We start from the raw sequence: 27,393 nt of genomic DNA on the forward strand, positions 1-27,393 counted from the left end.
CCTGGGGTGATATCTGAAAATTAAAAAATGCTGTTAGATGATCAAGATCTCTACACAGTAGCCTGACTAAAATTATTTCAACTGCCACACAGCCTATCTTGCTGAAATGCAATAAAATCTCACCAGTTTTCTGGGGTCCTACGACCAAGAATTTTGGCAATCGATCACAGGTTTTTTCCTTAGACCAGATATCTCTGTGCCTTTTGTCATCACAGGGATTCTGAAACAGAGAAGAAAACTCAGAGTTTCACTGGTCATCACACCTGAGAAGGCTCTTAAATTATCTTTACGTATAAACTACCAATTTTTCACCCACGTACAAATATATCAATGATATACAAGTTAGAAAGACTTTAAATTGCTGATGAGTTATCTAATCACTGATTTTTAATTCTACATTACTAGAACAGCTACCACACTATGCATGCTGCAGTTTTTAAACTGAAAGGGTAAATTAATTATGATTTAAGGCTTTCCATACACATACATATTCTGATCCTCCAGTTCAAACCAGTATGTAAAATTAATCTTGTTTTTTTCATTTGCTGCTTTACAACTGAATCAGTTTAAATTTGTTTTGGAAATCCTACTTGCAAACAGTTTTTGACACTGTTGTTTGGAAGTACTGCCCTGAGGTGAAGGGAATTATCTTCATGTATCCTTTCTAGGCTTAAAAATATGTAACTGTACTCAGATTAATGAACATTATAGACAAAATACACCTTATTCAGTATGCCTTAGTCACTGTTACTTACAAATGTCTTTTCTAAGTAATTATAATTTTTCGAGTAATTTGGCTACAGGCTAATTTCCATTTTTAAATTCATTTTATCTTAGTATAATGCAAAATTCCTGACATTTTCCACCCCAATTCAATGTTTTATTCAAAAACAGCATGAATTTCAAGATGCATATTTAAGTACAAATTTGCAGTCTCAGATCCTAAGTTGGCAATTCAATATCCAAGGCTGGAAAACATCTGAGTAAGCAAGCTGAAATACATTTTAATGTTTGATTTAATAATGTCTGCTCCTCAGAGTATTTCTAGCAAGTCACCTCAAGAAGATGATACCTGGGTTACATATTATCACTGCAAGGACTCAGGTACCTACAGCTTCTTGGTAAACTTCTTCCTGGGGCAGTTCTCAGCCTTTTCTATAACCTTCTAATCTATCTAAATCTATTTCTACTCGGTTAATCAGTTTAGCATTAGGGTATCCGTGGTCTTAATGCTCTTTCTTCTCTTTATACACCTGGAGAAAAGTTCATTTCTTCAACTGCTAGAATATGCATATACACCTCTCTGTCAAATGCTTCGCTGCTGTTAGTTCCAAAAGGAGAAGAGAAATAACTCAACATGCACTTTCCTGCCTTTCCCCACGTTTTTAAAAGTACAGTCACAAACAAAATGAATTAAAGATAATTTTAATTATACATCTTAATACATATCCATTTCACAGCCTTTTACAAGTGGTAGGTAACACAATCGCACACTGAAGCTTCAATAAGCTGTTTTAAGGAACCAACTGGTAAATCTAAAAATATGAATGCTTTTCTCTACAAGAAACCAAAACAAAGAATTTCACAAGAAACACCATCGAGACAATTTTTTTCTGATCTCCGAATCAGCAAACCTGCCCACCTGCCAGAGAGGGTCCTTTTGCTCAGGGAATAGTTCAAAATACTTGTGAGCCAGCTGAACTGGAGGAAGGGTTTGCAGTTTGAGGTTTGTCCAGGTGTGAACAAAGTTGGCCAGGTTGACAAAGGTGTACAAGCCCAGGCGGTCGTTTCCGTAGTTAGACAAGTGTGTCATGAAGATGCTGATCTGTAGGAGACAAAATAAAGGCAGCACACCTTGAGCCTCTGGATCACTAGATGGCAGTGCAACCCCAGATAATATAAATCTCATTTGCCTTCTGCTCTTATTTATTGCTGCAGGACTTGGATCACATTCACACAGACCTTACTACCCTTGCTCTTCATTGAATTACCTCCTCCTTCTCAAGTCAACTCCATGCAATCACTGAGGAAAACGCTGGAACAGGTCCCATGAGCTCTGTGAGCACCAGGGTATGCAATCCCACCCTGGGGCTGGGCAATCCTGACATAATCTTTATGTAAATTTACTTAATGGAGGATAGAGCAAAAACAATGCTTGCAAGTTTAACTAAAGTGGAATACATATGCAATGTTAAAAATGTGATTTCTGTTTCCTTGGAAGAGTAAAGAAGGCAGAGACCAAGAGGTAGCTGACCTCTATTGCTGTGATTTAAATATCTTTGCTCCAGCTGTAAATTCCACAGGATAAATAACTCATCTCTTCTACAAAGCCACTCTGCAAGCACTGGGTTGACAATCATACACAGAAAAAGCAAAGAAACCCTCTGAAACCCAACTGAGTACATCCAAATAATTGTGCATAAAACACTCCCAAATAAAAAAAAATCCCCAAGTTTTAAGGCTGTTGGTATTTTACTTTTACTCTCCCAGCACTGGAAGTGATGCTCAGAGACACCCTCCTGTGATCCAGTGCACTTCCACATGCTTCCATGGAGGTTTCTCATAGCAAGGGTGTGTTTGGATGCACCTAAAACCTGTGCTGATGAGCAGAGCAGGAACACATGGACTCAAGACTGAACCCTCTGTTTTGTACAATGATCCATTTTCCAAGGTAATTTTTCACTGATGAAACAGTCTGTTCTGACACTGAAATCTGCAACCCTCACCTCTCTGAGTCCTTTTTTGAAGTTCTTTTTAAAATAGAGCTCTCTCAAGATAAACTCTCCAGACTGATTTCCACTAAAAAATTAGAAACATGACTCTTTTTATAAATAAATCTGCTAATGCCATGAATGAGCAATTTCTATTTAAAGTAAGACCTGATGTAAGCCACTTTAAAAAAAGAAAGGCTTATCATGGTCATAATTCTGAAATTAGTTCAGGAACTGAAGTTAATCTTTTGTAAAGGACTTCCAGCCTTCAATTCAAAAAAACAAAAGAAGAAAAGAAAGAAAAACTGGAATCTACTGCAGACAGGACTGAGACTGAAAACCCCTCCCCTTTAGGTAACCAAATGTATAACCTTTTCAAGTTTGTTTTTTTTTTATTTCAGTTCTCAAAGCAGGAACAGACCAGCCACAGGACAACGCTGTTCTCAACAAAGGTATGATCAGCAGGTTTCCATAAAAAAGGTTAACTTGTTTTCTTGACAGCCTCTTTCTTTTCCTACACCTGGCCTGACCTCTGACATTTTTAATGTCAATTCACCTCCTGGCAACTCCTCACCTGCCAGCAGCTACAGCACTGCCAGGAAAGAAAAAGCAAGAGCAGTTCAAAAGATTGCTAGTTTGGGGAAAATATGTATTATTTTTTTCCCCTGAAGAGAATATCACTGTAATTTTAAGAATGTCAAGAGTGCAGGCTGAAAAGCTGATTGGACATATCATCATAAATAATTTCTAGCATATAAAACTGTGCCAGTGAAGGGGAAAAATACATCAGAGACCTTAGCTCCCATTTTACAGGGGGGTTTTTGTATGTCAAAAACTTTATGGTTAATTATTCGTAACAAAGACGATCAAATGCTGGTTTGAAACTTGAATGACTGACTCTTGTAGAGAAGTCCATACTTAATGTAACCAAATACACCATCTAATACATGACTTTATATTAAAGAAAAGGTCTCCTTTACTTCTATATGGCATCAAAAATGCAACAGATGAAGCTGAGAGGGATGGTGTGTCACCACCCACCTCCCTGTGCACCAAGACAACACATAATGAATATTTTTTGCCTTCCACGTTGAGTTATGATGCTTTGTTTTGCTCTACCATACCACACCCTGATTCATTCAAACAAGTTCTAACTAGGGAGAGTGATTACTCTTTGTCTGCAACTAACAGCACACTGTACTACTGAAGATTTATTCTCTTAGAACCAGCGATCAGGAGATTTAAAAGGAATCCTTTGTGGGCATCTCACAAGGCCAGACCTAGTAAATAACACTATTTGTTCAATATTGTTGCACCTCTGGGAAATGCTGTAAAATACAAGCAGAGCTTCATATATTTCTTTATTCCTTCTTCAAAAGGGAAGCAGCTGTGAATGGATTTATATTTACTCTAACAAGCATTTTAACCTCCCTTTCAGATAAAAAGAGCTCATTTGATTTTCTTATTTCCAGCGCTCTTCTCAAATAATTTCTTTCAGGGCATCTCAGCATTTTCTTTCTCTCAGTGCAGGAGGATCACCCTTTTTTGCTGTTCCTCATACACAAACTATCATCTTGGTTGCACTTCAATGCACAGTCTCCACAGGATTTAATATCTTTCATGAGGGAACTCAAATGGAATGCAGACAACTTTTAAAATGATGGCTTGGGACTAAATCTGGCTTTAGGCAGCAGCTCCTTTCCTGCTCTCGCACATTTTCAAATCAGAGCAGTCAAGGTGCCTCCCTATACTCTGCCTTCCCCTTCCAGCTTCTCCCCAGAATTTCTGCACTCCTTCCCCATCAGGGAAATGGAGGGAGGTCTGAGACTTTCAGGATACTGATGATGTTAAACAGATTAATTATTCTGGCATTTTAAATCTGTGACTAGAAGAGTTTGTATAAGAAAAAACTGGTAATAAACATTTATTACATACTGGGTGTATACTTCTTTTTTTTTTTTTTACCATATATAGATTTATTGCAGGCAATTCCAACTTGAATAAATTCATATTATTAAACCAGACATCAAGGTACTTTAGTCACGGGCACTGTGTCACCCTTCAATCTGTGCAACAACATGAAAAGGCAGCACTGAGGCCTCTCAATGAAGTTATGTACAACACTCCAAAATGAAGTTCAATTATGACTGACAATTAATTACGTGGGCTCAGCTAGGCACTAGGAGCAGATGCATTACCAGTTGAGTATATTGCTGAGTTTTTAGCTACTGAGCTAATGTTTACAGGCCACAAGAGTACGTCTAACTCTCAGAACACTTATATTCCAATTAATTTGGCGTTGTGCACACTCTGTTTGCAGTCCTCATATTGTTTCCAAGTTGCTTAGAACATTTTCTTTCAGGTATTCAGAGGCTCAGTAACAGCTGGTTTTGCTCCATTAGACTGACACAGTGATAGAATAAACCACTTGTGCAAGGCTTTCCATTTGATTATTTTAAGGATCACAGAAGGGCAAAGTTCTCTTATTGGTCACAACTTTGATGCATCTCCTGTACACTGTTCCAAGGAATCACTTCTAATGAGATAGCTAATCCTGTCTGTTCCACAGCCTTTCCATACTGCCTGTTCATTTAGGATTTTTTTGTGGGTTTTTTTTCTATTCCACCCACAAAATACCAGATTCTGTCTGGCTTTTATGGGTGGGTTTTGAAGAACAGATAGGAAGGGTGCAGATGAAACTGAGATGCCTTTCTCACTCAAGCTTGTCAAACTGAGCCATCTTTCCTGCTTCTCACACTCAGTACAATTAAATATGAGGTTGTGCCAAGCAGGACAGACAGAAAGGGAAGATTTGAGCCTGAATGCCTTTGTTTTTGTTTTTACCTCTGTAGTGCCAAAGCCTGGGTATTCATTTTGTTCAGGGTCACATTAAGATACAGTAGGTTCTGCTGATGCTCACACAAACCCTCTCATTTTTAGTGCTAAAGGAGATAATTTCTCCCTTGCTGCAAGTCAATTAGCTTAATAACAGCTCTACTCACTGCAACTGGGGAGAGGTAAAAATTAAGAAGAAAATAATACTTAGAACTGAGTGCAGACAAAGATTACAATTATTTTAAGATCAATCAAAGGGCTTAAAGCATTAACAGCCTTCCCTCTTGATCAGCACTGCTGTACCCATGTGGAGAACACACAGCTGGCTACACATTACTGTCATTGTTGGGCTGTCAACCATTCGAAGGCTTTCACCAAATTTCTCTCCACAGGGCATTTTCCCTTTACTTTCCACCTGCAGACACACAGCACTTGTAAGGAAGTGCATGTAATGCAATTACTGTAATCTTTTATGTTTGTTGTTCTTAGGGGTAGAAAAGCTATAGGAATTTTTCATGAACTGTTGGTTCCCCTAAAACATTCATCTTGTAAGACAGCAGAGCTCCCAGTCTGTATCTTCCACAGTTCAAAGGGTATTTTAGGACTGGGTTATCAGAGTTATTGAGAGAGCCTCAGCCAGTATAGATAAAGAGATTTACTAGCACACCTGAGAAGAAATGACATGGCTGATGCCAGGGTCCATACCCACCTCATTGTTATACAAAGCTCAACATTTAATGGCTCACTTCCTTCACCAGTTACAAGACATGCTTAGGAGACTGGTACAATTTCATTTTAAGAGATACTGAACAGAAATTTGTTTTACTAATCCAAGAATTTCACTGAATACTGCAGATAGAGAGAGATCAATCTGAAGTCACTGAGGATTCTAACAAGCCTATCTGGAAAAATACTTGGTAAAATGTTTTGAAGTCAGTACAGTGCTAGGAAAAATAGTAACAATGTGAGATAATAAAACAAAGACACAGATCTGTCTGACTGGGTGAGATACTCATCACTACACACTTCTAAAATGCATGTTTTCCTTGTGGCTTTGCTACAGAATTCCCTGGCTGAAACAGTGCGAGTCACACAACCTCCCTGTAAGTTAATTATTCAACTGATAATGTAGGGGAAAATAATGCCAGTATACTAATAATACAGGGCTGCTGAAACTTGCTATTTTTTCTCCTGTAAAACATTTTGTGGAAGACCCTGATATAGCATGATCTTGCCTGAGGGCCGCTGCAGTCAGCAGGATCTTGAAGAGAAGACAGACAGACAAAATACAAAATATACTGTGGGGTTTTGTGGTTTATTCTGCAGATCGTGGTTGATCTGGAACACCACAAGGAAGCAGAGCCCCTCTTGTGAAAAACTACCATTGCACAGCCAAACCACAGAGAACTTTTGGGCTTTGCTCTTTCTTGGGGGCACCTCTTTCAGTGCAGGGTACTCACTGAAGTCTTAGCCTGGGAACTTACACCTCAAAAACTATGTTCACTTAAGATCAGTCATCCAAATTAAACAGAATGAAGGGATTTGTTAAGATTTACATTGACTTCACACCCATTTCTGGAAATTCTCATTGTTCAGAATATTGTTTAGCTGACATTGTAATGATTCCTGGGTTAGTGTTTCCTATTCTTAGTTTTCTGTCAGTGAAAAATAACATTTAGAAAATGTCTCATATGGGAATTTTTGCATCCCCTGAAAAGCTGAGTGTTTCCACATTAAGAAATCCCAGCAGTTTTAATGAGAATACAGGAAAGTTTATGAAGTTCAAAATGTCACTTCGTAATTAGACAGACTCCTAAAGCTACTTTGTTTTCATTTTAATGTCTAAATCTTTGCCTTTTAGTGCCTAAATCTAATTCTGACTAGCAAATTACAATATAAATACAAGCAATACATAAAACCAACAAAGGTGCAAACCCTAATCTTCCAAATTATTACATTCCAGGCTAATGCTGAGAACTTTAGAAACTATTTATAAGCAGATATTTAAAATATGCATCATCTTTACAAAGGCACTCCCTAAAAGGATTTTAACAATTGGTCCTGGGCAGGTTTTGGCCTAATATTTGTTTACAGTTATATTTAGAAAATAATGTGTTTCATTTCTATTTTTTAGCCTGTGTTGTATTGGGGATATCCCAATTTTCAGAACTAGGTGTTCATACAGCCTACATAGCAATGCATGACTTGAAGACCTAATTGTAATACATAAAAAGACATTACTGCACTCACGTTCAAGGATGTCAGGCAGGGACAATCAAAGGTCATTCATACCAAAATATTACGATTGTTTCACCTCTTACCTTGTCCTCTCCTCTGCTCTCTTAATTCTTTTAATTTGAAAGGCTTATGCCTCAAGCACCCATATTAAATCTTGCTGTTTTCCTACTGTTGTAAAATAGTTTTTGGCTGTGCTTCAATATGGAATATATTTTGTCCAGACTCAAAATGCTGTTCCTATGCCTTCCTCTAAATCTCATTTGCTAAGCCCAGTAACTTTCAGTTAAAATCCATGAATTGCCCAAGCACTGCTATGGTACCAATACCCTGGGACTCCTGCCATCCTCTAGGAAGGAGACCACATGTGTTTTCCTTTAATTAATTTGTTTTAAACATTTCAAAATGACATTCTACTTACTGGATTGAGAACCACTGTGAAGAACAACTCTCCTCCTTGAATACTTTTGTCTAGCTCCTTTGGACCTCCAGGATACTCTTTATAGAAAATGGTGTGGGTGAACAAGCCACAAGTTTGCCTAGGAAGCACCTGAATTTATTAAAAAAATAATTTAAAAAAAGACTCAAGAGTTTATACTTTTAATGAGATAATAAATGCCAGATAAGTAACACATAACTGATAATTGCTGGGTAGATTTGGCATCTCGACTTTGTCAGAAGTCAGTAATAATCTAGTTGAATTATTAACACTGAAATCACAACATCCAAAAATTCATCATATTTACTTTGTCTGTAACACCTCATCCTACAACCAAGTATTTGAAGTGCAGTCAGCAATGAGTTCTAAAATTTTAAGATATTTTCAAACATAATTTGAAATATTATCAGTCTATATTGTATTAATTAGTTCCACTTTTATTTGAATGATGGCTTTGTTGTAAATTTAAATTGGAATCTCAAAGTCAAACTGGTTTTTTATTTTGGCCCAGGCATCAGCAGCAATAATTCTACACTTACATGTGGGGAATTTAGCCAATAATCTTCACATCATAAGAAAGATTTCCTTCTCAATTAACTGTGCTAGTTTTGGAAGACCAGTTGCAATACAAAATAGTACAAACAAAATTATTTTAGAAAACACTCTAAGAACAAATCTTTTGAATAGGAAGAACTAATAAATGCAGTTAAGTTTTCCAGCAGAAATTTAAAATATTTTCTATCTATTTCAGAAAATAATTTGCTGGAGAGTATTTAAGCTATGTCTATCCCTTACAGAAAATCAACAGCTGAGTGTGGGTGTTCATGTAAAATTCTTACAATGGGATAGTTATGACAGATTAGCTTTGAAAATACAAAGTGCCTTATTTGACATAGCCTGTGGTTTTGTAGACACTCTTTTATTTCTTGCATTTCAATTCTCAACATTTTTTGTAATGTAAAGGATACTGTGACCACAGATTGTAAATTCTGTGTTGTCAGAAAATGTATGGAATTTGTACATTTGCTATAAACTTCCATATGTTTTTAAAAAACCTTTGGATTGCACTGATGAAATATGAGCACAGTTCTTCACAGAGGCAGGCAATGAAGCTGTACTGGCTGGGAGATGCTCTGGCAAATCTTACACACTGATTTTATTACTGAATGTATTCATTACTATAAGCCTGCAGATGTAAAATATTAATGCCTTTGCCCAGGAGAACTGAAAGCTTGAGACTCCCCAAACAGGTGGTTTTATATGACTGTTCTTGGAAGCAGGTTTTGGCCACAGTGTCCTTGTATTAAATCTCATTATGTGAGACTCAAATGACGTGTTCTTACAAATATTCATGAAAGAGATTTTTGGAGATTCCAAGTCAATCCATCTTCCCCAAATGCTTCATGCTCCCTGAGCACATCCATGAACATTATTTTACATGCAGGGATTGCTCTGAGGAGAACAAACTGTAGCTCAGACCTGTACGGTGTCAATTTTGTTCCTGGATTTCTGGAGATCATTTTTAATTTGCTTCACCCAAAAATAGATCAAAACTTTAAAATATTACTATTTAGCTAAGCAAAGTGGTATCCATGGCAACTTTACAACAATACCAGAATTCTGTTCTAAGGGGCAATATTGTGGTAAGGCAGCTGACCCTCCAGAACTGCTTGTTGCAGCCAGAGGTATAACACAGCACACCCCCCAGATCCTGCCTGTTCTCCGCTCTTCTCACATGCTCCAAAAGAAAGTTACTCGAGAACATGTCCCCAAGTATTTTGGAAAGCTGTTTAGAAACACTTCTGAGATAATAATGACAGGATGTGAATCTGAAATAGCCTCCTCCCCAGTGACCAGATGGCAGCAGCACAACGCCTTCCGTGCCGGTTGTGTACAACCCCTTCCCTTGGCAAAGGGGGCTGTGAATGATGTAATTCCCAAAAACCCGAGAGAAACCTAACCCATCCTATTCAGTTGAACCATGCCAAGCTGATTTTTTCCTTGAGATCTCTGAACCAGCATTAACAGTAGGACTAGAGGAGCGAACAGCCTGTAAACTGTTGACAGCGGGGTGCCTGGATGCCACCTTCATCAGCAGTAACATCATCAGCAACAGGCTCATTTTAATTAACAAGGCACTGTCAGATATATCTTGCTACTTATGCAGAGCAATATGTGCTTCTCACAATGTGAACTTTCAGGATACTGTGCTTTTCCACTTAAGAATAAACTGTTCATAAAATGGCAGAGTACAACGTGAACATCATCAATCCAACTCACCATGATGCTTTTGTGGATGAAGCCTCGTCTGTACCTTGCAGGCTTAAGATGTGGATATTCTTCTGTGCTGGTAACTCGGATGTTCCAGACCTTTTTCCAGGCATCATAAAGCTGAACATGTACTGGATACACTCCAGAATGGTGTGGAGCCACTGCATAGCCCAAGTCAGTTGGAATACCATGTTCCTAAAACATAACAGAACAATGGCTGCTTTCAAAAACTTTAAAAGTTTGATGTTTTGGTAGTTCTCAGATCCTTTTTTATGAGAGATCAAGAACAGGTCTGAAATGCAAATAAGAGTAATATCAAAGGATGCTGATCTGGAAGGGAGATGGAAGAGAATTCAGAGAGCAAATGGCACATGTTCCACACAAGAGGCAGCATTTGGCAGTTGCTGTTACACAAGTGTGATTTCCACTGCATGTCCCTTCACAATTACTTGGATGAGGAGCTGAATTTCAGTCACTGCGTGTCCCCTCTAGTCCACTCAAAACATAAAACCATATTCAAAAACCAGCTTAACGATTTCAGTGCCATTTTAAAAAAGGATAAAAGATAACCACTTGTAACATTCCACAGGCAGATGTTGTGCAGTAAACCCTTTTGTAGTACATTTCCTGTTTTTGCAGACTCTGTCATTTATCTTGTTTACATACCGACCTTGCTGCTACTACCTTCTCTTCATATTTAATGTATTTTCTTTCAGGTTACTTTTCAAAGGAACAGGGGATAGAAGATCTTTCTTTGACAGTCTGATTAGCAGAATGCACAGGCCATAAGATGTCATTGTGTTGCCATGATTTAGGAAGGCTGCCCTCGCACTGCCTTTGAATTCTGCTTTAGAGTTTTTTATACTGGTTGTATTCATATGGTCATCTTCAGCATTTTTTTGTAATCATACTTTGTGTGCAAAGAGTGGGTTGACACTTGGATCTCTTCATCTGAATAAACTAGCTACTAAGAAATATGAAAGGATTCTAAGTCTTATCTCAGAGAAAAATGGGTGCATATTAAGAGCACTGGAAGTAGTGAAGAACATGGAAATTCATGGAGTTCTGTAAACCAGGGTTGAATATGCATTATTCTAATAACATCCTTTAATGCTTACATGCTGTAGACTAATCCCAGAGGATGTCTTAGGTCACACCAGAACCACAAGAACTCATTTCCAGTGGAGCTTGGAACAGCACACAGAACTGTATTAAAAGGGGAAATGTGGGCACAGGATTTTTAAATTTTCCTGAATCTAACCTCTATTGGAATGCTTTCTTGAAAGGAAACATTAAAATTGAGCTGGCCTGTACTCAGTACAACTACAATTTTCAGTCAACTTGGTAAAATCTCGAAAGAAAGCATGTACCTTACTTAAAAGCTAAGTTTTCAAATACAAACACCAACTGCTTGATATTCAGGTCTATACTGTCCTCCCACACTCACTGACACATGGCCATAAGTGCACTCTCTTTTGTTCTGGCATTTCAAATTCCCCTGCTCTTTCCAGGAACAAAGTCTTTACCTGCCAACTAAAGAGCAACCAGTGCATTTTGAAAAGGAAGAAGTAAAATTAGGATGTTGGAAAAATAGATGTAATTCAGCAAATAAGTTATGTTTGCTAGGATATTCTGATGTAAGACATTCTAAGGTCTTTACATTAGACCACTTCTTCAGATAAATAACATCTATTATGTTTGGCATTTTGGTTTTGTTTTGCTGTATGAAAGTAACTGTAGCCTGTTTCTCTGGTATCCTCAGACCTAAAACCTGGTTTTACTTTTTCTTGTATTCCCACTGAAACCTTTTTTCCAGAGTTTGGTTGTGAGTAAACAATTAGTAAAGGCAATGCTTTACAAAACAAGTTTATATAAAGCTGATCCAAAGGGAATATATAAGATGTTATTAGGTATCACTGCAGAAAATCCATCTTTGAAAATGTGGCACGTGTAACTAATCCTAACATGCAGTGGTTTCATAAAGTCATTTGACATGTTTTGATGAAGCATTTATTCTTTGAGAAAATTGCATTTTTTTTTCTAATCTAAACAATGGGTTATTTGGACAAAATTTCCTATAGAAAAATACTGGAATAGAGTATCATTTATCTATATTGACTTTCCAAGATGAGAACATATTAATTCTTCATTCTGAAAGAATTTTTCTGTAATTTTTTTCAGAAAGCCAAATCAAACTTTAATTGAGAAGGAAATACAAACTGTTGAGAAATAGAATTTTCATAGCACAAAAGAGTGATTGCAAAAAGCACTTTAACAAAACTTCCTTTTTCCCTCAATTCACTGAGACTAAAACAAATTCTACATGGATTAATTTTCCAACAAAGTAGGAATAATGGTTTCTGAGGACCTAAATAATATACAAAATGCAAAAATATAACTCACTAAGGCAAATTTTTTGTTGAGGATCATCTGCTCCACCAGAGAGGACTCGTTGTGGAAGAGGTGGGGCTGCATGTGACTCCACATGTGGGGAAACCACCAGAACTCATCCACTGATCTCAACAGCAGGTCATCACCTTCATCCTCCTCCTCAGTCCCTGCAAAAGGAAAAAAAAAATAGCTCAGAAGTAAAGTCTCTGCTTCTATTATAATCTTACACATGTTTGAAAATATAAGAATGGTATGAACATAATAAAATGTGTCCATTTAAACTACTGCCTGCTGAGGCACTGCTGACAGAGTTGAGTCAGACCATTCTGCTGGGTTCACATCCTATTTTAATACCTTCTACCTATTCCTACAGTGGTTTAAGCACAAAATTATTTTAATGGATAATATACATTGCTGTACCTCCACAGTATCCAAAAGGACCAACTGTGGTAGCTCAACAGATTCTCAGTGAAATCAATGGAAAATTTCATGTGATTGGTGGAATTCACCAGTCAACAAGGGGCTGAAAGGAACTGAATGTTAACAAAGGGGAGGAGGAACTGAATCTGCTCCACACTGGTACCTAATGCAGAAATCACACCTTACTAAGACCTTTAGTCTCCATCCTTCCTACTGTCCTCAGACTAAAAAGAACACCATCAAAATGAAAGGGATTTTAGTACTTTATTCTTACCTGTGTGATAAAACTTCCCTGAAAATCCCAGGTTGAAAGTAAAATTTGTAATCTGGGCTCTCAAAAGATTTTGAGTGTCAAGCAGGGCCTGAAAAAAAGCAAATCACCATATAAACATATCTGTAGAAAACACAACCTGGGCATAGAAATTTAATATAACAATGTAAGTATTTTTACAGGTATATGTCTGTTTAATCAGTTTTGCTATTTAAAAACAGCTCTTTATATATGACAAAGCAGTAACAGATATTTTATTACCATTTAAAGATTAAAGATAGCATGCAAACTCCATACTTTTCCTCATGAAGATGACCAGCAATTAAATACTGGTTTACTCTTTGAGTCATGGGATAGAAAAACAAAGGGACACACAGAGCAAAGACCTTCCACTGATCATTCAGGAAACCTGGGACACAGCCAGGAATGAATTTCAGGTCTCTTATGCCCTTACCACTGCTCCATTCACAGGGTGAACAGCAACTATTAGGACTATGTTTCTATAGGTCAGCTCAAGCACATACACAGCATTTCAGTCATGTTTCAAAATCAGCAGAAATACAAAAGAAAATAAATCTAGAAAGACAGAAAGAAGTTAGAGGAAGCCTATTCCACATCAGACAACTTGATCTTAGATTCCTCCAAAGTCTGACTCATTTCTCAGACAGTGACAATACTGGCTGCCAGCATTCCTGTACTTGCACTAAATTAGTACAAACAAGAAAACAGCATGTAGGAAGAAAAGGGAAAGCATTATTCATCAGCTACAGCCTCACTCTCTAATTTCAATATGCTCTTCTTGATTTGGTACTCCCAAGATTTACACAGTATTTCAGGAGTTATCTCCCAGACTCTTACATCCTGCTGGTCTCTCTTTCAGTTTTCCAGGTGTAACATGGAAACCCAGCCTTCCAAACTTTGCAAAGCAAGAACGAAACAGAAGAGCAAAGGTCATCAAAGAGTTTTCAAGGTCAGTAAATATTACAGCACAATAATTTTAATAAAGCATTATTATTGTCAGAGATGAGTAACTAAGTGTGTTCTGAAGGAGGACCATATTTAAAAGCACAAAAAAAGTGACTGGAGATTTTCAAAGGTTTAAAGGTCTAGAGGGTTCCCTACTTTTGCAGTTCAATGACAACTTGGTGCCTTGAAAAGTATAAGCCAGTAATTTTAATTACAGTCTCTCTGGACCTTTTCATTATGTAAGCAATTTGTCTACAATTATTTTTTTAACTGGTATGCCAAAGACAACAAAATGTTAGCACAGAAGTCAAGTCCAGTTTAGGTCTTAGGCATAGTACAGTCAAGTTACAATCCCTTAAAATATGGCCCATTTTGCAGACGGAGGCAATATCCACCTTACCAGGCACGTGAGCTCTTCTTCAGGTCTTTTCCAGCACTCACCTGGTAAAGAGCATCTTCTTTCACTGCAAAGCCTGAAAAATGTCCTGTGAACAAGGGACTTCCTAAAGGAATGAGTAAAATGAAGCACTGAAGGGAAGTAATTGAAAACAAGCTCCAGACTTATGAAGTGGAATATTAAGAGCAAAATCTTGCAATGCTGTAACAAGGGCTTTTGCAGAGGCTGAGAGTGCAAAGATCTCTGAGGAGGCTTCTGACTGTAATGAAAGGCAGCAAATGTGCACAGGATTTATTATGAAAACCATCCTCGAGCTGCTGGGAAGCGATTCAATGAAATGATTGTATCTTTGCACGGTTAAGGAGGTAGGAGGCAAAGGATATGGCCACACACCCAGCCTGACAGCCAGGGGGCACGAATGGGCTGCGAGTTCTTTTCCTCCCCATTAAGAGCTGTGAGCATTTTTCCAGCTGAAGATCTTATCCTGCACCTTTCTAACACCTTCCCAGCTTGTCAGCTCCAGTGTGGTCCCAGCAGGATGCAAAACCAGAACTGGAAAAAGGATATCCAGGCTTTCAAACAGGTAGCAAGAAGCCCATGACATTTTTTTAATAACGGAACAGAGAGTTAACTCCTTCTCTGGGAGTTAGTTTTGCTGGTGCAGTTCCCAGCTTCTCACCTTGTGCTGGGAAATACCAGCTAATACCAAGGGGGTACCTGCTCCATCTGCCAAGAGGGAGGGCCCAGACCTGCTGTGAACCACTTTTTGCACAGACAAGCTGAGCCAACATTTGAGTTGTCGTGCCTGTGATTATTTTCTGGGCGACTTGACATTTTACTCATCTTTCAGGTTCTAAAAACAAAATGTTAAAACTCATGAAGAATATACAGTAGCAGATGGCAGGGCCTATTACTGTGAGTTTCCATCAGAAAGGGAGAAAAGTAGGGGGACAAAAAGCCCCAAATTTCCTTTTTGCATGCTGCTTTATATGCTGAAGGGAAGCTCCTGATATTTTCTGTATATTTTATGATTGCTTATGAACAGACCCTCTGAGTGTCTGTATGAAATGTTACATAAATACATTAGTACTGAAGTACTGGTATTTTAAAACTATTTAGTAAAGCCTTCATATGTTTATAAATAATTATTTAGTCCGTGCTATATTTCTGCTGGTGCTGTAATGAAAATAAATTGCTGGCTGCATAACCACTTTTGTAGACACAGTACTTTCTTTTCAATTTTTCCTAAGCTTACAAGGTTTAGGAAATTCCTTGTTCCAGAAATCAAATGTGAGGATTCATTATATGATTACATATGATTTCTTCACCAAGAGTCCAAAAAAAAAAAACTTCAGAGAAAGCCCCTTTTACAATCCAAGGAATAGACAAAAGTTTTCCCAGCAGCAAAACAACATATTTTCTCATCTCACAAACAGGACAAACAGGCACAGACAGATGCCATGGGCTGTCAAAAGCTTCTGCTCAAGTAAATCAGCTGTAAAGCCAAGGATAAAATTCCTATTGTCAAACTTGCTTCCCACTTGCACAGTCAGGAAACCATCCTGCCTCCTGTCCTCAAATATCTCTTCACATGGTTTCACTTCAGAGTCTGTCACAGAGAAGTTACAAGTGCTAACTTGTCTTTGGTAAACAGACAGTTGTAATTTCTTCAGCATCAACAAAAAATACTCAGACCCAAATGTCTTGACTGATCAAAGAAATCAATCAAGAATGCCTTGTTGAACTCTGCTTCCAAAGAGGAATGATGACTTCTTTGTGCAGTCATACCAACATATTTACCACTATTTTCCTGCTCAAAAGCTGCTAAGGAACTTTGCACCACTTGAAAAGCGAAATAACTGAATTCTACTTGTAAGCACGTGGATTTAACTCAGTTGGCAAGCACACAGACACGGTGCTGCAGCATTAACATCCTACACTTCAGTACAGGCTTTCATGTCACCAACAAAAGCAAGGTCAGCTTCATAATTTTCCAAAAAGCTTTTCTCTTCCTCCTTTTTTTTTTTGGGAAGCAGATCTCATCTCTCAACGTTTGCTTTACTATTTTCTGTCTGACAATACTATCAAAGGAGCCATTAAATTAGGAATTACTTTGCTTTTAGAAAAACTTCTAATGCCATGTTGGCTCTCTGATAAAGGCAAGAACATTCTGCAAAGGAAGGACAACCTAATAAAACTGCAATGTGAAAGCACACCAGTTAAGCACACCAAGCCCCTTTATGGGAGCTCCTATGCAAAAGTAACTTTAATTTCCATACCAGATTTCCTCTTTACTCCAACCCCTGCAAGAGAGGAAAGAAACAGAACTAAAGCCATTTTTTTTAGCTTCTGAATGGAGTTCTTAGTACAGAGGTTTAACAAGCTGTAACTGGTGTGATGTCCTTTTACTGTGCACTCTCTGTGACATCACTTTGCCCTTCCACCCTCTGACAAGAGGAAACAGGAGACAGCCTCAATGAAGGTCCCTCCCAAATGTCTGGGAATCATTATTTTATTGGACAGACTACTTTGCTTCTGCGAAAAATGCATCCCTCATGATAAATGATGTATTTTGGAACATCATTAAAATTCAACATCTACTCTTTCTGGATTTTCCAGAATAGCACTTTGGCACCCATTATCATAAACATTTAACCTACACAGGAGAAAGAATAATTGCTTTGGGTCTACTGGGTGTATCTGAAAAAAAATATTTTGAATATCCTTCAGACAAAAGGAGAAGAAAGCTTAAATTGCCTTTGTGTGCTCTCCTAACAAAGCTGACACTACAGAGAGGGCAAGAGAAAAAAACAAAGAAAACTTTCAGCTTTTTGTGCAAAGTGTTCTGCTGGCAGAGAACAGGCAACCCAGTTTCCCCTCAAAGGGTCAATAAGGTATCAGGCTGGAGCCAGTTGTGTGCACCTTAAGTTTTTCAGTGTCCAACATAAGAAAAAAAATTCAGGAGCCACAACTTCATTTTATGTGCTCAGATGCTATGACTAGGTAGCTGAATTTGAGGTCCACTAAAGGATCCAAAAAATATAGGTAGCCACTTTGGAAAACACTGCTCAAATAATTTCAATCAAAAGTTTTTTATCAGAACACACTGTTTTAAATGTCACTGAGTCTTCCTTTGGAGGTGTTTTTATATCACACACAATAATGATCTTGATGATGGTCCAATTACATATTTTTAAGTAATTAGGCTCTTTCATCTAGGTAAATCATTTGTACAACCAAGAGATTTAAGAAATATTTCTAACTTCTTTCACCAACTTCTCGCTTGTTGGAGGCTGAGGTAGTGATTAATGAGAATAAGCTAATTATGGCAAGGTAACATGAAGGTTATAAATACTTGGTGCCAACACTGTTTAGTAAAGTAAGCAATTAGCATGGTATTTTCAGAATTCTGTCTGAAATTCTGCATTATTAGCTCTTAATTAAAGTGTACTTAGATGAAAGGAGTTACTATTACTAAACAGCTAAGTGATCTCATTATTCTGCAGTAAACAGAAATAAAATGCAGCATTCCTTTAAAATAAAGGTCAAAAAAAATCCCAGGTCAGTTGAAATAGAACAAATATCCTACTGCTAAATATTTTTCCCTGGGTTTTGTTCAGACAGGATTCAACAGAAACCTTGTTGGTTGCATTTTCACCTAACACTCTGCCTGCTTGTGAAACACTGCGGATGAAGAGGTAAGTTCTCAGAGTATGACAGAACTCAAAACCAAAGTGGCTCTAAAATGCATGTGGAATCTCTTCATATTTATCCAGTTAAGTTCCTGTGATGTGGTGATGGCCAGCACAGTAGGAAAGTGAGTTTTGTTAACAGAAAGCAATTCAGGTGGCTGTGCTGCAGTCACAACCCCCCCAACATGCTGCCTGAGCTCTGAGCACGACAGCCCATCTCTCAGGGTGACAGAGTGGTTCAGACTCTGTTCCAGGTCACTTCTGGGCCGCTCTGCTCTGCTCTGCCTGCTTAGTCTGGCTTGTCTCCACTGCATCCCACCAGCAGCAGATAAATTCTCAGGGCTGTTCATTGATTCGTGTCGACACTTGTCTGGCTCCCAGTAAATGTTAGGCATTACACCTCTGCACCCCCTCATTAGACAGCCCACACTTGCACAGCTTCACATCTTGGTTGGAAGGGTGCATGGTATTTTGTCACAGATAAAACAGTGGCATGGCTGTTCAGTCTAATGGGGCATGTATTTTATAGTCACCCAGCTCAAAATGGACAGAGGTTATGATCCAAGCTCCTAGCACCACATTCATTATCAACAGCACATTTGCTTCTTATTTAATGCTTCCTCAAATGCCAGTTCCAGCTTTAGCTCTCACAGCAGCCAACACACACAGCAGGCAGAGCCTGGCTGAAGGACAAGCCCTCCCTGATCCAGCACACACTGCCCAGCCCTGCGGCTCCGGGCCCTTTCCCCCTGCTCCTGGCACCACATGGCTCTGCACAGCCACTGAATGCTGAAAATATCTGGAAGGCTCAACTCTGGAAGGACTTCAAAGCCTAATCTCTCAGCAGCAGAGACCACGGGGCCTCACTTGATGTGCAGGCACCTGCAGCTGGGTCACTACACCTGCTCCACTCTGACTCTGTCCGTGGCTGCGTCACTCTGCCCAAAATGCCCAGGTTTTTTTTTAGAGACACAATTTCAGTTCCACCTATACACCCATGGTTTGCATACAGAAGAAGAAACCTGTTCCATAAAACCTACTTTCCCCCAGATTTGTCTCCCAAATTGCTATTCCCACAGTTCAATAGGCCATGGAACAGCTTGGGTTGGAAGGGGCCTTCAAAGACCATCTTCCCCCCACCCAGGTAAGATTAAAGTACAATATCTGTCTTAATGCTTAGTTTTACATATTTCAGAATGAAGTGCAAATAAATGAAGACTCAAACCTTGTTATTTATATAAAGACCACCACAGAGTCAGTTGCTTTCCCTGTTCAGTAAAGCACAAAAAAATTATCACATCACTGGCATGTTAAATAAAGATTACTCCATGGGCTGGGCAACACTCTGATGAGTGAATGCTTCTTAGATACTCTTTTTTCCCAGTAGAGGTAAAAAGATTCAGATTCCTGTGCATCTCTTAAGATGCACATCTGATTAAAAATATCTACCTTTATCCCTATGTTTGGGGTGAGCTGAGGCACCAAAAGCTCTTTTTCCCCTCTATGCCCCACCTTTATCAATAGAAAAAACAATCTTTGGCCCAAAAGATTTTCATTTTTTCTGTCTGAAAGTTCCACCTAAGACACAGCTGGGAATTCAGTGTTAGCTTGCTCACCAGCTATGGGTCACAAATATTTATCTTTTTTTCTTCTCTTTATGAGTAGTTCTAAAGCTGCTGAATGAAATTCCCCAGCTACATCAACATTGCTATAAAAGAAGTGACAAAAAAAAGAGAGAAAGCTTCCATAAAATAACAGATATAACTCTTTTCTCAAGCCATATTTTTTATGATTATATGTAGTCAAGACAGAAATGATATAAGGACTTCAAATTAATAAAAACTAGGACAGTGTCATTGACTCCTACATATTCTGAGGGATATAATCGAGCAGAAAACACCCCAAGTGAAAAACATGGAGACGATTTTGTTACTGTTAAAACACACCTTTCTTGTTTTTGCATGAGTGTTCACATTTCTGAAAGACAAGATTACAAAAACTACATGCACACAGTGAAATATCCCAGCTGGCAAAGTCTACACTTGCAGCCTCAAACAGGCACGCAGGAATCCAACTGAGCTCTGCATTTGATTAGACTGTAAGAGATGGAGAATATATCTTAGTACAAATTCCCTGCCAATATTATATTCCTTCCAATAGCATATTTCATGGCCTTTTGCCAAATCTAATTTTTAAAGACTTACATAATCCTTTTACTTCCTTTGGCATATTAGCCTCTATTCTGCTACTTTTATTGGCTATTCAGCCTACACTTAAACACCTCTGTGCCTTCCATTAAATATTTTTATCCCTCCTCACTGTTAATACCCTGCAGACATCTGCAGCCTATTGCTTTCTGCTTTGGTCATCGTTACTTACTGAATTTTTTAGCCTTCATTTTCTCATTTTTTTGCTCAGATGTTTCCTGACTGTTCTGGTGTCTCTAAGCACTCTCTAAATATTTCTGATCAAGTGGTGCAGAACTGAGCACAGTATTCCAGAAACCACCTCAGTCAGTAAGATGTTCTTTACTGATACAAAATGGTATTTTTCATAGTCAGCTTGAATTTCAAACCAGTTTACATTACAAACTTGGGTATATTTTAGTATTCATCTTGGTTTTCGGATATTTTCAAGATTACATTTTCAACGTTTCTATCACCTGTACCAATGACAGTGAGAAAGGACAAGGGATAAGAGAAATGTTTCACATCATAAACCCCCTACTATTTATATATAAATGCAAAATTATTTTTCAGCCTCCTTTTAAGTGCTGTTAGAGTTCTATCAAAGACAACTCTGAGGTATCTTTAGTCCCACTCCCACCCTCACTTTTTTCTTCTTGCCAGACTGTGCCTTTCTTGATGGGACTGAAGATGGGGAAGGAGGTAGGTTCACTTTTGGTATCATGTTTCACAGCTAAGGGCTTTGATTTCTAGATCTGTCTGCAGTGTGTTTTTATTCGTTGGCTGTGAAAGTTTTATTCTATTTCATTAGCAGCAGGAACTGGATGGCAAACTTGTAATCTGGAAAAGCCCGGAATAAATCTGCAGCAGCCACCAGCACAGGGAGGAGTCTGTGCAGCTCTGTGGGAAGCTGTTTTACATTATTGTTATTTGTATCAACGAGGTGCTTTCTGAACAAGAAGAGCCTCTGCCCAAGAGAATTTGCTGTCCAAGGAAAGAGAGGGACTGATGTGACAGCAGGTTTGATTTTCACTAGATGGATGGTTCATCCAGATGGATGAACCCAAACACTGCTGAGTTTAGGTTATGCTAAAAACACTCAAAGTGTGCACAATCACATGCAGTTTTATCTCATCCATGAAAATATTCACCTACATTCCTTAAGTTTCCAAGTAGGCAGAGGAAGACAGAGCTTGTTAACTAAGTGGCTGTGAGCCAGAAATGATCACTGGAGGCTGAAACACCTGGTGAATCTAAGATTTTGTGTGGATTCCTTTGGATGGGAAGCCTTAAAATCAAGTGTAAAGGTATCTCTGCATAATATAATAAATCAAGGGAAAAGCAGAAACAGTGTTACCAAATATTCAGTTACCCCACTTCAGCTCAGGGGAGTGCAATTCCTTATGTTTTAAATAAAATAGCTCTGATATCCCAAAACTCCACTGAGAACAGAAAGACACCATTGTTAAGAGTTACACTAAACCTAAGGACATCTCACCATCACAGAGAAATGTGAGGAATTCAAAAATGAAAACAAATTATTCTCATTTTCTGGAAAGATTTAGGTGACTGAATCCGTAATGCACATCATCTTGTTTGGAAAGCACCAGGGGATTCACAGAAGATTTCAGGATTTCCTTACCATGGTTCTGTCATGAAGACAGACTGGGAGTGTGCAATCATCAGTCAAATCTGGTGTTGGGGTAGAAGAGCTTGAAGGAATCAGCCCTCAAATGTCCTGTGTCCCTGTGGTCTCTCTGCAGTCACCCCTCTCTGACTGACAACTTCTATCCAGCCTTCCATCTCAAACATCAGTACACCTCTAACAAAAAGAGCTGGAATGTATTGAGCAGCAGTTGTAACAATTTTACTTGATTAAAATTCATAGAAGTTGATACATAAACCAAATTGCTCTTAGATGTTACAATGACTGACTGGTAAAGTGTACTTTATGCTGGTAGCAGTCCATAAAATACATAAACCAATTTTTATAACTTGTTTTAAAGTTATATTTTAGTTCTGAAATCAAATTCTAATTCTCTATTGTCTCACAGTGCATAATATTACACACTACTGCAGCTGAAACAATATGCTCAAGTAAATCAGTCCTAGGGCATCAGACAGCTACAGAGACACTGGTTAATAACATAACTTTTCCTTGACACTTTTTGAAGTACAGAATGCACTTTTTCCTTGCTATTTCAACAAGTCAATATAAAATACTTTAGGAGTTTCAGGTTAAATTAAGAAAGAATGTATGTAACACAGCAGGCACACTGAACACTGGCATAAAGGTACTATGGCTAATGGACTGGGAACGTAAAATGATTTAGCAGAGCAAGAGCTCTCAATAATTACTTTGTTATGTAATTTAAAGAGCTGATTCAAAAGGTTTCTTTGAATCTCCCCAAAGGAAAGATTTACAGCTCAGTGCAACCAAACAGCCCTCAGTACCTCTGGTGGTTGTGCACCTGACACATTTGATGACACATCTGTCATTTCTTTCCTGATAACCTTCTCCGTGATCCTGGAGATAAAGAAGCAATTAACTGAGAGAATCAGACTTCCTTCTGTGACAGGAACCATCGCTTGTCTTGACAGCTCAGCTTTCTGCACCTTTTAGAAGTTCTGCCTCAACACAAAATATATCCGAGCTTCTCTTCTGAGGCAAATATTTACATCATTCCTATGCAGCAGTGACTGAAAAGACACATGGTTGTCTTCTTAAAATTTATGGCCAAATGGAATGCTTTGCCATGGGAAGTTCTGGTTTCTTTCCACATATGCTGCACAGGGTGAAAAGACACTTAATGGGTTTTAAACAACTGTAATAATTTAAGCTGTGCCGACTAACGTGGATGAATTTCATACAGGGAATAAACAATTAGCTCTTAAGGGGGAAATCTGTTTTTAAGCAGAATTATATTAAACAAAAGCTTAGGCCACCAATGCACTAAGGAAATAACAAAGAAGTGACAGCACTGGCTTTGGAACAAGAAGACTGACCTGACCAAATGCAAATGTTTATATTTGATCTTAGTCACTCCAGAAGCAATTTCTGAACAACAAACAATGACATACTCTTAAAGTGTAATTCACTTAAGCAGTGCCTGCCTGAAGATGAGCTATTTTTCTCTGTTGTCTCTGTCCACCACGGAAAGTTAGAGGACTCACTCTGCTATGGATTTCTGCATTATAAACCTCAAAATCCGGCCAAGAGGAGAGCCTGTGCAAGGGATGGAGACTAAAATGTTATGAATTTATTCCTTTGGGCTGAATGCTCTCCATTATCAGAAGGATGTCTGGCACAGATGATACACCAAGAGTGGAGCTCTTGTCCAGTTCTTCCATGACTAATGCTCAAAGGCTGCAGAGTGAAGCTTGTATTGCCCATTTCAGCATTGCCTGAGCACTCCCAAAATAGAATGACAAGAAAAGACCTATCTTCCCCCTCCAATAATGGATATGGTCAATATGAAGCTTTTTCCTTGCCAATCATAAAAGAATAATTACAGGTGTAGGAAAAGATTAGGCTTACATGAACAAAGAGAGGAGATCCCCCTCCTGACTTCAATTCAAAGGGTCTCTTTTGAAAAGCACACAAAGGACAAGGCAGTCAAGGAAAGATCACACAGCTAATTATTAGGGGAAAATAATTTCACAGTGTTCTAATTTTTCATTTGGAAAATGTGATTAACTCTTAAAGAACCAGAGAACGTGCCTGTGTCGGGGAAATTAAGGAAAAGGTAGACCAAACCAAACTGCCCAAACCACCAGCACGGCACAAACTGTCAACAGGAAAAAGAAATCACATTTAATTTCCCCCCTTTTATCAGTTGCTTTTCCCTTGAAAAAATCTCAATGCTTTATAGTCATAAAAATTTTACAAAGAGTAACTGTAACAAAAAGAGATATTAAATTAGTAGACTGTCAGCCAGGACAACTGTGGTCTATTAAGATAAACTTACTCTGTGGATATCTAGACAGATTATTCTCTGTATGTCCATTTAAATGAATTACTTGCACTGCATGGGCTCTTAGTCTTTCTAAAAGACACAAGGAAAATAAAATATAACATTGTCACAGCATAATGGTCCCTCCTGCCTGACAGACAACAGGAGAGAAAAAAGTTACTGAAAAATGAATGTTGAGATGATATTACTGAGCTTATTTTCAAAGTAGGAGGCAATTAGACCATGGAATTGTTCTCTTCCATTATTTCTATTATACTAGAGGAAGATAAAGTAAATAACTATGAAGATGGATGGTTATGTTGACGCAGTGACAGCCACTCAGTATGTTACATTGAAGAACTATGTTTTATCAGTCCAGATTTTACAGAGACAGGCAAATCTGTAAGAGTAAAGTAGTCTAAAATCTGCAGCACTATTTCAAGTTTTTGGGGTCTTTTTTCTTGTTTTTTTTTTTTTTTAATTGAAGAAGCTGTTGTGAAATTAGAATAAACTTTACCTGTTGTTTAACAAGACACACCATTTATTAGTTTTACAGGATTTAGGTTGATAAACTATGTTTCTAAAAGATTTTCAGAAAGGCTCTTTATGCTTGTGTTCCTGACACTATAGGTACTCAAGCTGAAGTATCACCACTTTGCCTCCTCTTTAGAGGTGCAGAAGACACCCCTATTAGAGGGTCTGCTTTTGACCTGACCTCTTTTGAGGTCAATATATAATAGTGGTAAAAAAATCACCCCTTAACCTTATGACAGCAATTTTTGTAAGTGCTCAACTCCAATTGACACACTTTAAAGGATAGGGCAGTTTAATTTTGTGCCAAATATTAACACTTCTGGCCTCTTTGAACATCTCATTTAGGTATGTCAAGAAGAAATTCCCCTGCAAACCTTATCTTACAGGTATTGGGACCTCCCTCCTTGGTCACAGTCAAAAAGCACCAGGACAGGACCCAGCCTGAGCAGGAGGGTTGGACCAGCTGACCACCTTGTTTTGGCTCTCAGTTGTGCATTAACCCTCCAGTTCCTGAACTCTGCCCTGTCCAGAGAACAGTCAGAACCAATCCTAGAGGTCCCTCTGGGTGGTGGGAGCTTCCTGAAGAGTTTGACATCAATTTATGTTAACATTCCCATTACTCTCAGCAAGCCCATGGTCCTACCACATACAGCCAGAAAATATTAAAGAGGAAACACGCCAAACACAATTAAAGCACAAAAGAGTATCCTACTCAATTCTGCTTTGCTAGTATTTAAAATGTAACCTTAGCAGAAAGGAGCTACCTGGAGTACTGCAATTATACAAAGTCTACATTTAGCAACCCACTTTCACACTTGCAGGGCCCAATTCTCCATCACAGTCACAGCAGCAGAGCTCAGTAAAACACTCCTGTTTAATGGGATGTCATTTATCTGCAAATATACTTTACAATAACAGATTTTCAACTACTGCAAATGGATTTTGTTTCGTTCCTTCCACATGTCATTGTGCCACAGAGGATAACTCCCTTGATATTAATAGTAATGAAGATGCATCGCATCTGACAGCCCTAACAACATGTTTAATAGAACATTTTAACTATAAGTAGATGAAGAATCAGAAGGGAACACTTTTTTTTTTTCAGATTCCACTGTTTCAGAACACAGTTCTGTATAAATGAAATTATCCTACTTAAAAGTTATTTCCACTTTGATATTATTTCTATTTAATTTGACAGTTTTATTTTGGGAAGATTACATTCTGACATATTGCAAATTATTCTCCCAAAACAATACAGTTTATCCTTCTGTATCTGCTTTAATCAAATCTGTCTCAACAGCCTCCTGCTTTTGGTAAGTAATTCTGGCAATTAAACATCCTAACTTATCCTAAAACAATCCAAAGGTGTCACTTTCAAAGAGAAACAATAAAAACCATACTGTCTCAAAGTGCTATTGCACAACACAGCGAGAGGTTTATTCAGGTTTTATTTTACATATTTTCTTACCAGAAACAGCTGCTTCTGCAGAAAAACAGGAGTTCTGCAGTGATGTGGGTCAGACCTTATTTCTTTCCTGTGATCTGAGTTTGCATTTAGGAGATTCTCCAATCACTTACCTAGCTCAAACACTGCCATCGTGTCCTCCACAGAAACTCCATTTATTATCTCTCCCCTTTATTTCAACTCTCTCCCGTGTGATTTATTTGCATATGGAAAACACCGACTTAACGAGAAGGTTATAGTTCAATTATAATTGCATGTGAAGAGAATGTTTGGGAAAAGAGTGTATGCTGCAATTTTGAAGTGAATTCAAGTTTAACTGCAGGTTCAAACCTTTTGTTTAAGGAAGACCTATATGCAGAGTTATTGCAGCTTAACAAATTAATGCTGAAAAAACCCAAGAACTTGGTTTAAAATGAAACAAACAACTGCACACAGTGTTGTCCTTGTCTTTCCTTTTCCCAGTTTCTCTTTCCATTAAGAAAGTTTTAACAAAACATTCTCCTTTATTTTTAGCACAAATGGGGTAACAATCAGCATGTTACAGATTTTTAACTTCTAGACCAAGTAGAGTTGTACAAGGTGACTTCTAATTATCTGCTCTGTAACAACACTTCACAAAACACAAGC

General features: G+C 38.2%; 1 protein-coding gene across 1 annotated transcript in view; it reads right to left on the reverse strand.

Moving 5' to 3' along the window:
- Positions 1 to 27,393, reverse strand: part of LOC103762223 (bifunctional heparan sulfate N-deacetylase/N-sulfotransferase 3) — a 136,143-nt gene that overhangs the window by 10,276 nt on the left and 98,474 nt on the right. Inside the window, exons 5-10 of the mRNA XM_029964061.1 lie at positions 13,577 to 13,664; positions 12,895 to 13,049; positions 10,501 to 10,686; positions 8,203 to 8,331; positions 1,643 to 1,825; positions 124 to 220 (exon numbers count right to left, since the gene is read on the reverse strand). Coding sequence (XP_029819921.1) covers positions 124 to 220; positions 1,643 to 1,825; positions 8,203 to 8,331; positions 10,501 to 10,686; positions 12,895 to 13,049; positions 13,577 to 13,664 — 838 coding nt within the window. The remainder of the gene's footprint in view (positions 1 to 123; positions 221 to 1,642; positions 1,826 to 8,202; positions 8,332 to 10,500; positions 10,687 to 12,894; positions 13,050 to 13,576; positions 13,665 to 27,393) is intronic.

Source organism: Manacus vitellinus, unplaced genomic scaffold, assembly GCF_001715985.3.
Source record: "Manacus vitellinus isolate BGI_N305 unplaced genomic scaffold, ASM171598v3 scaffold_69_pilon, whole genome shotgun sequence".
NCBI lineage: Eukaryota > Metazoa > Chordata > Aves > Passeriformes > Pipridae > Manacus > Manacus vitellinus.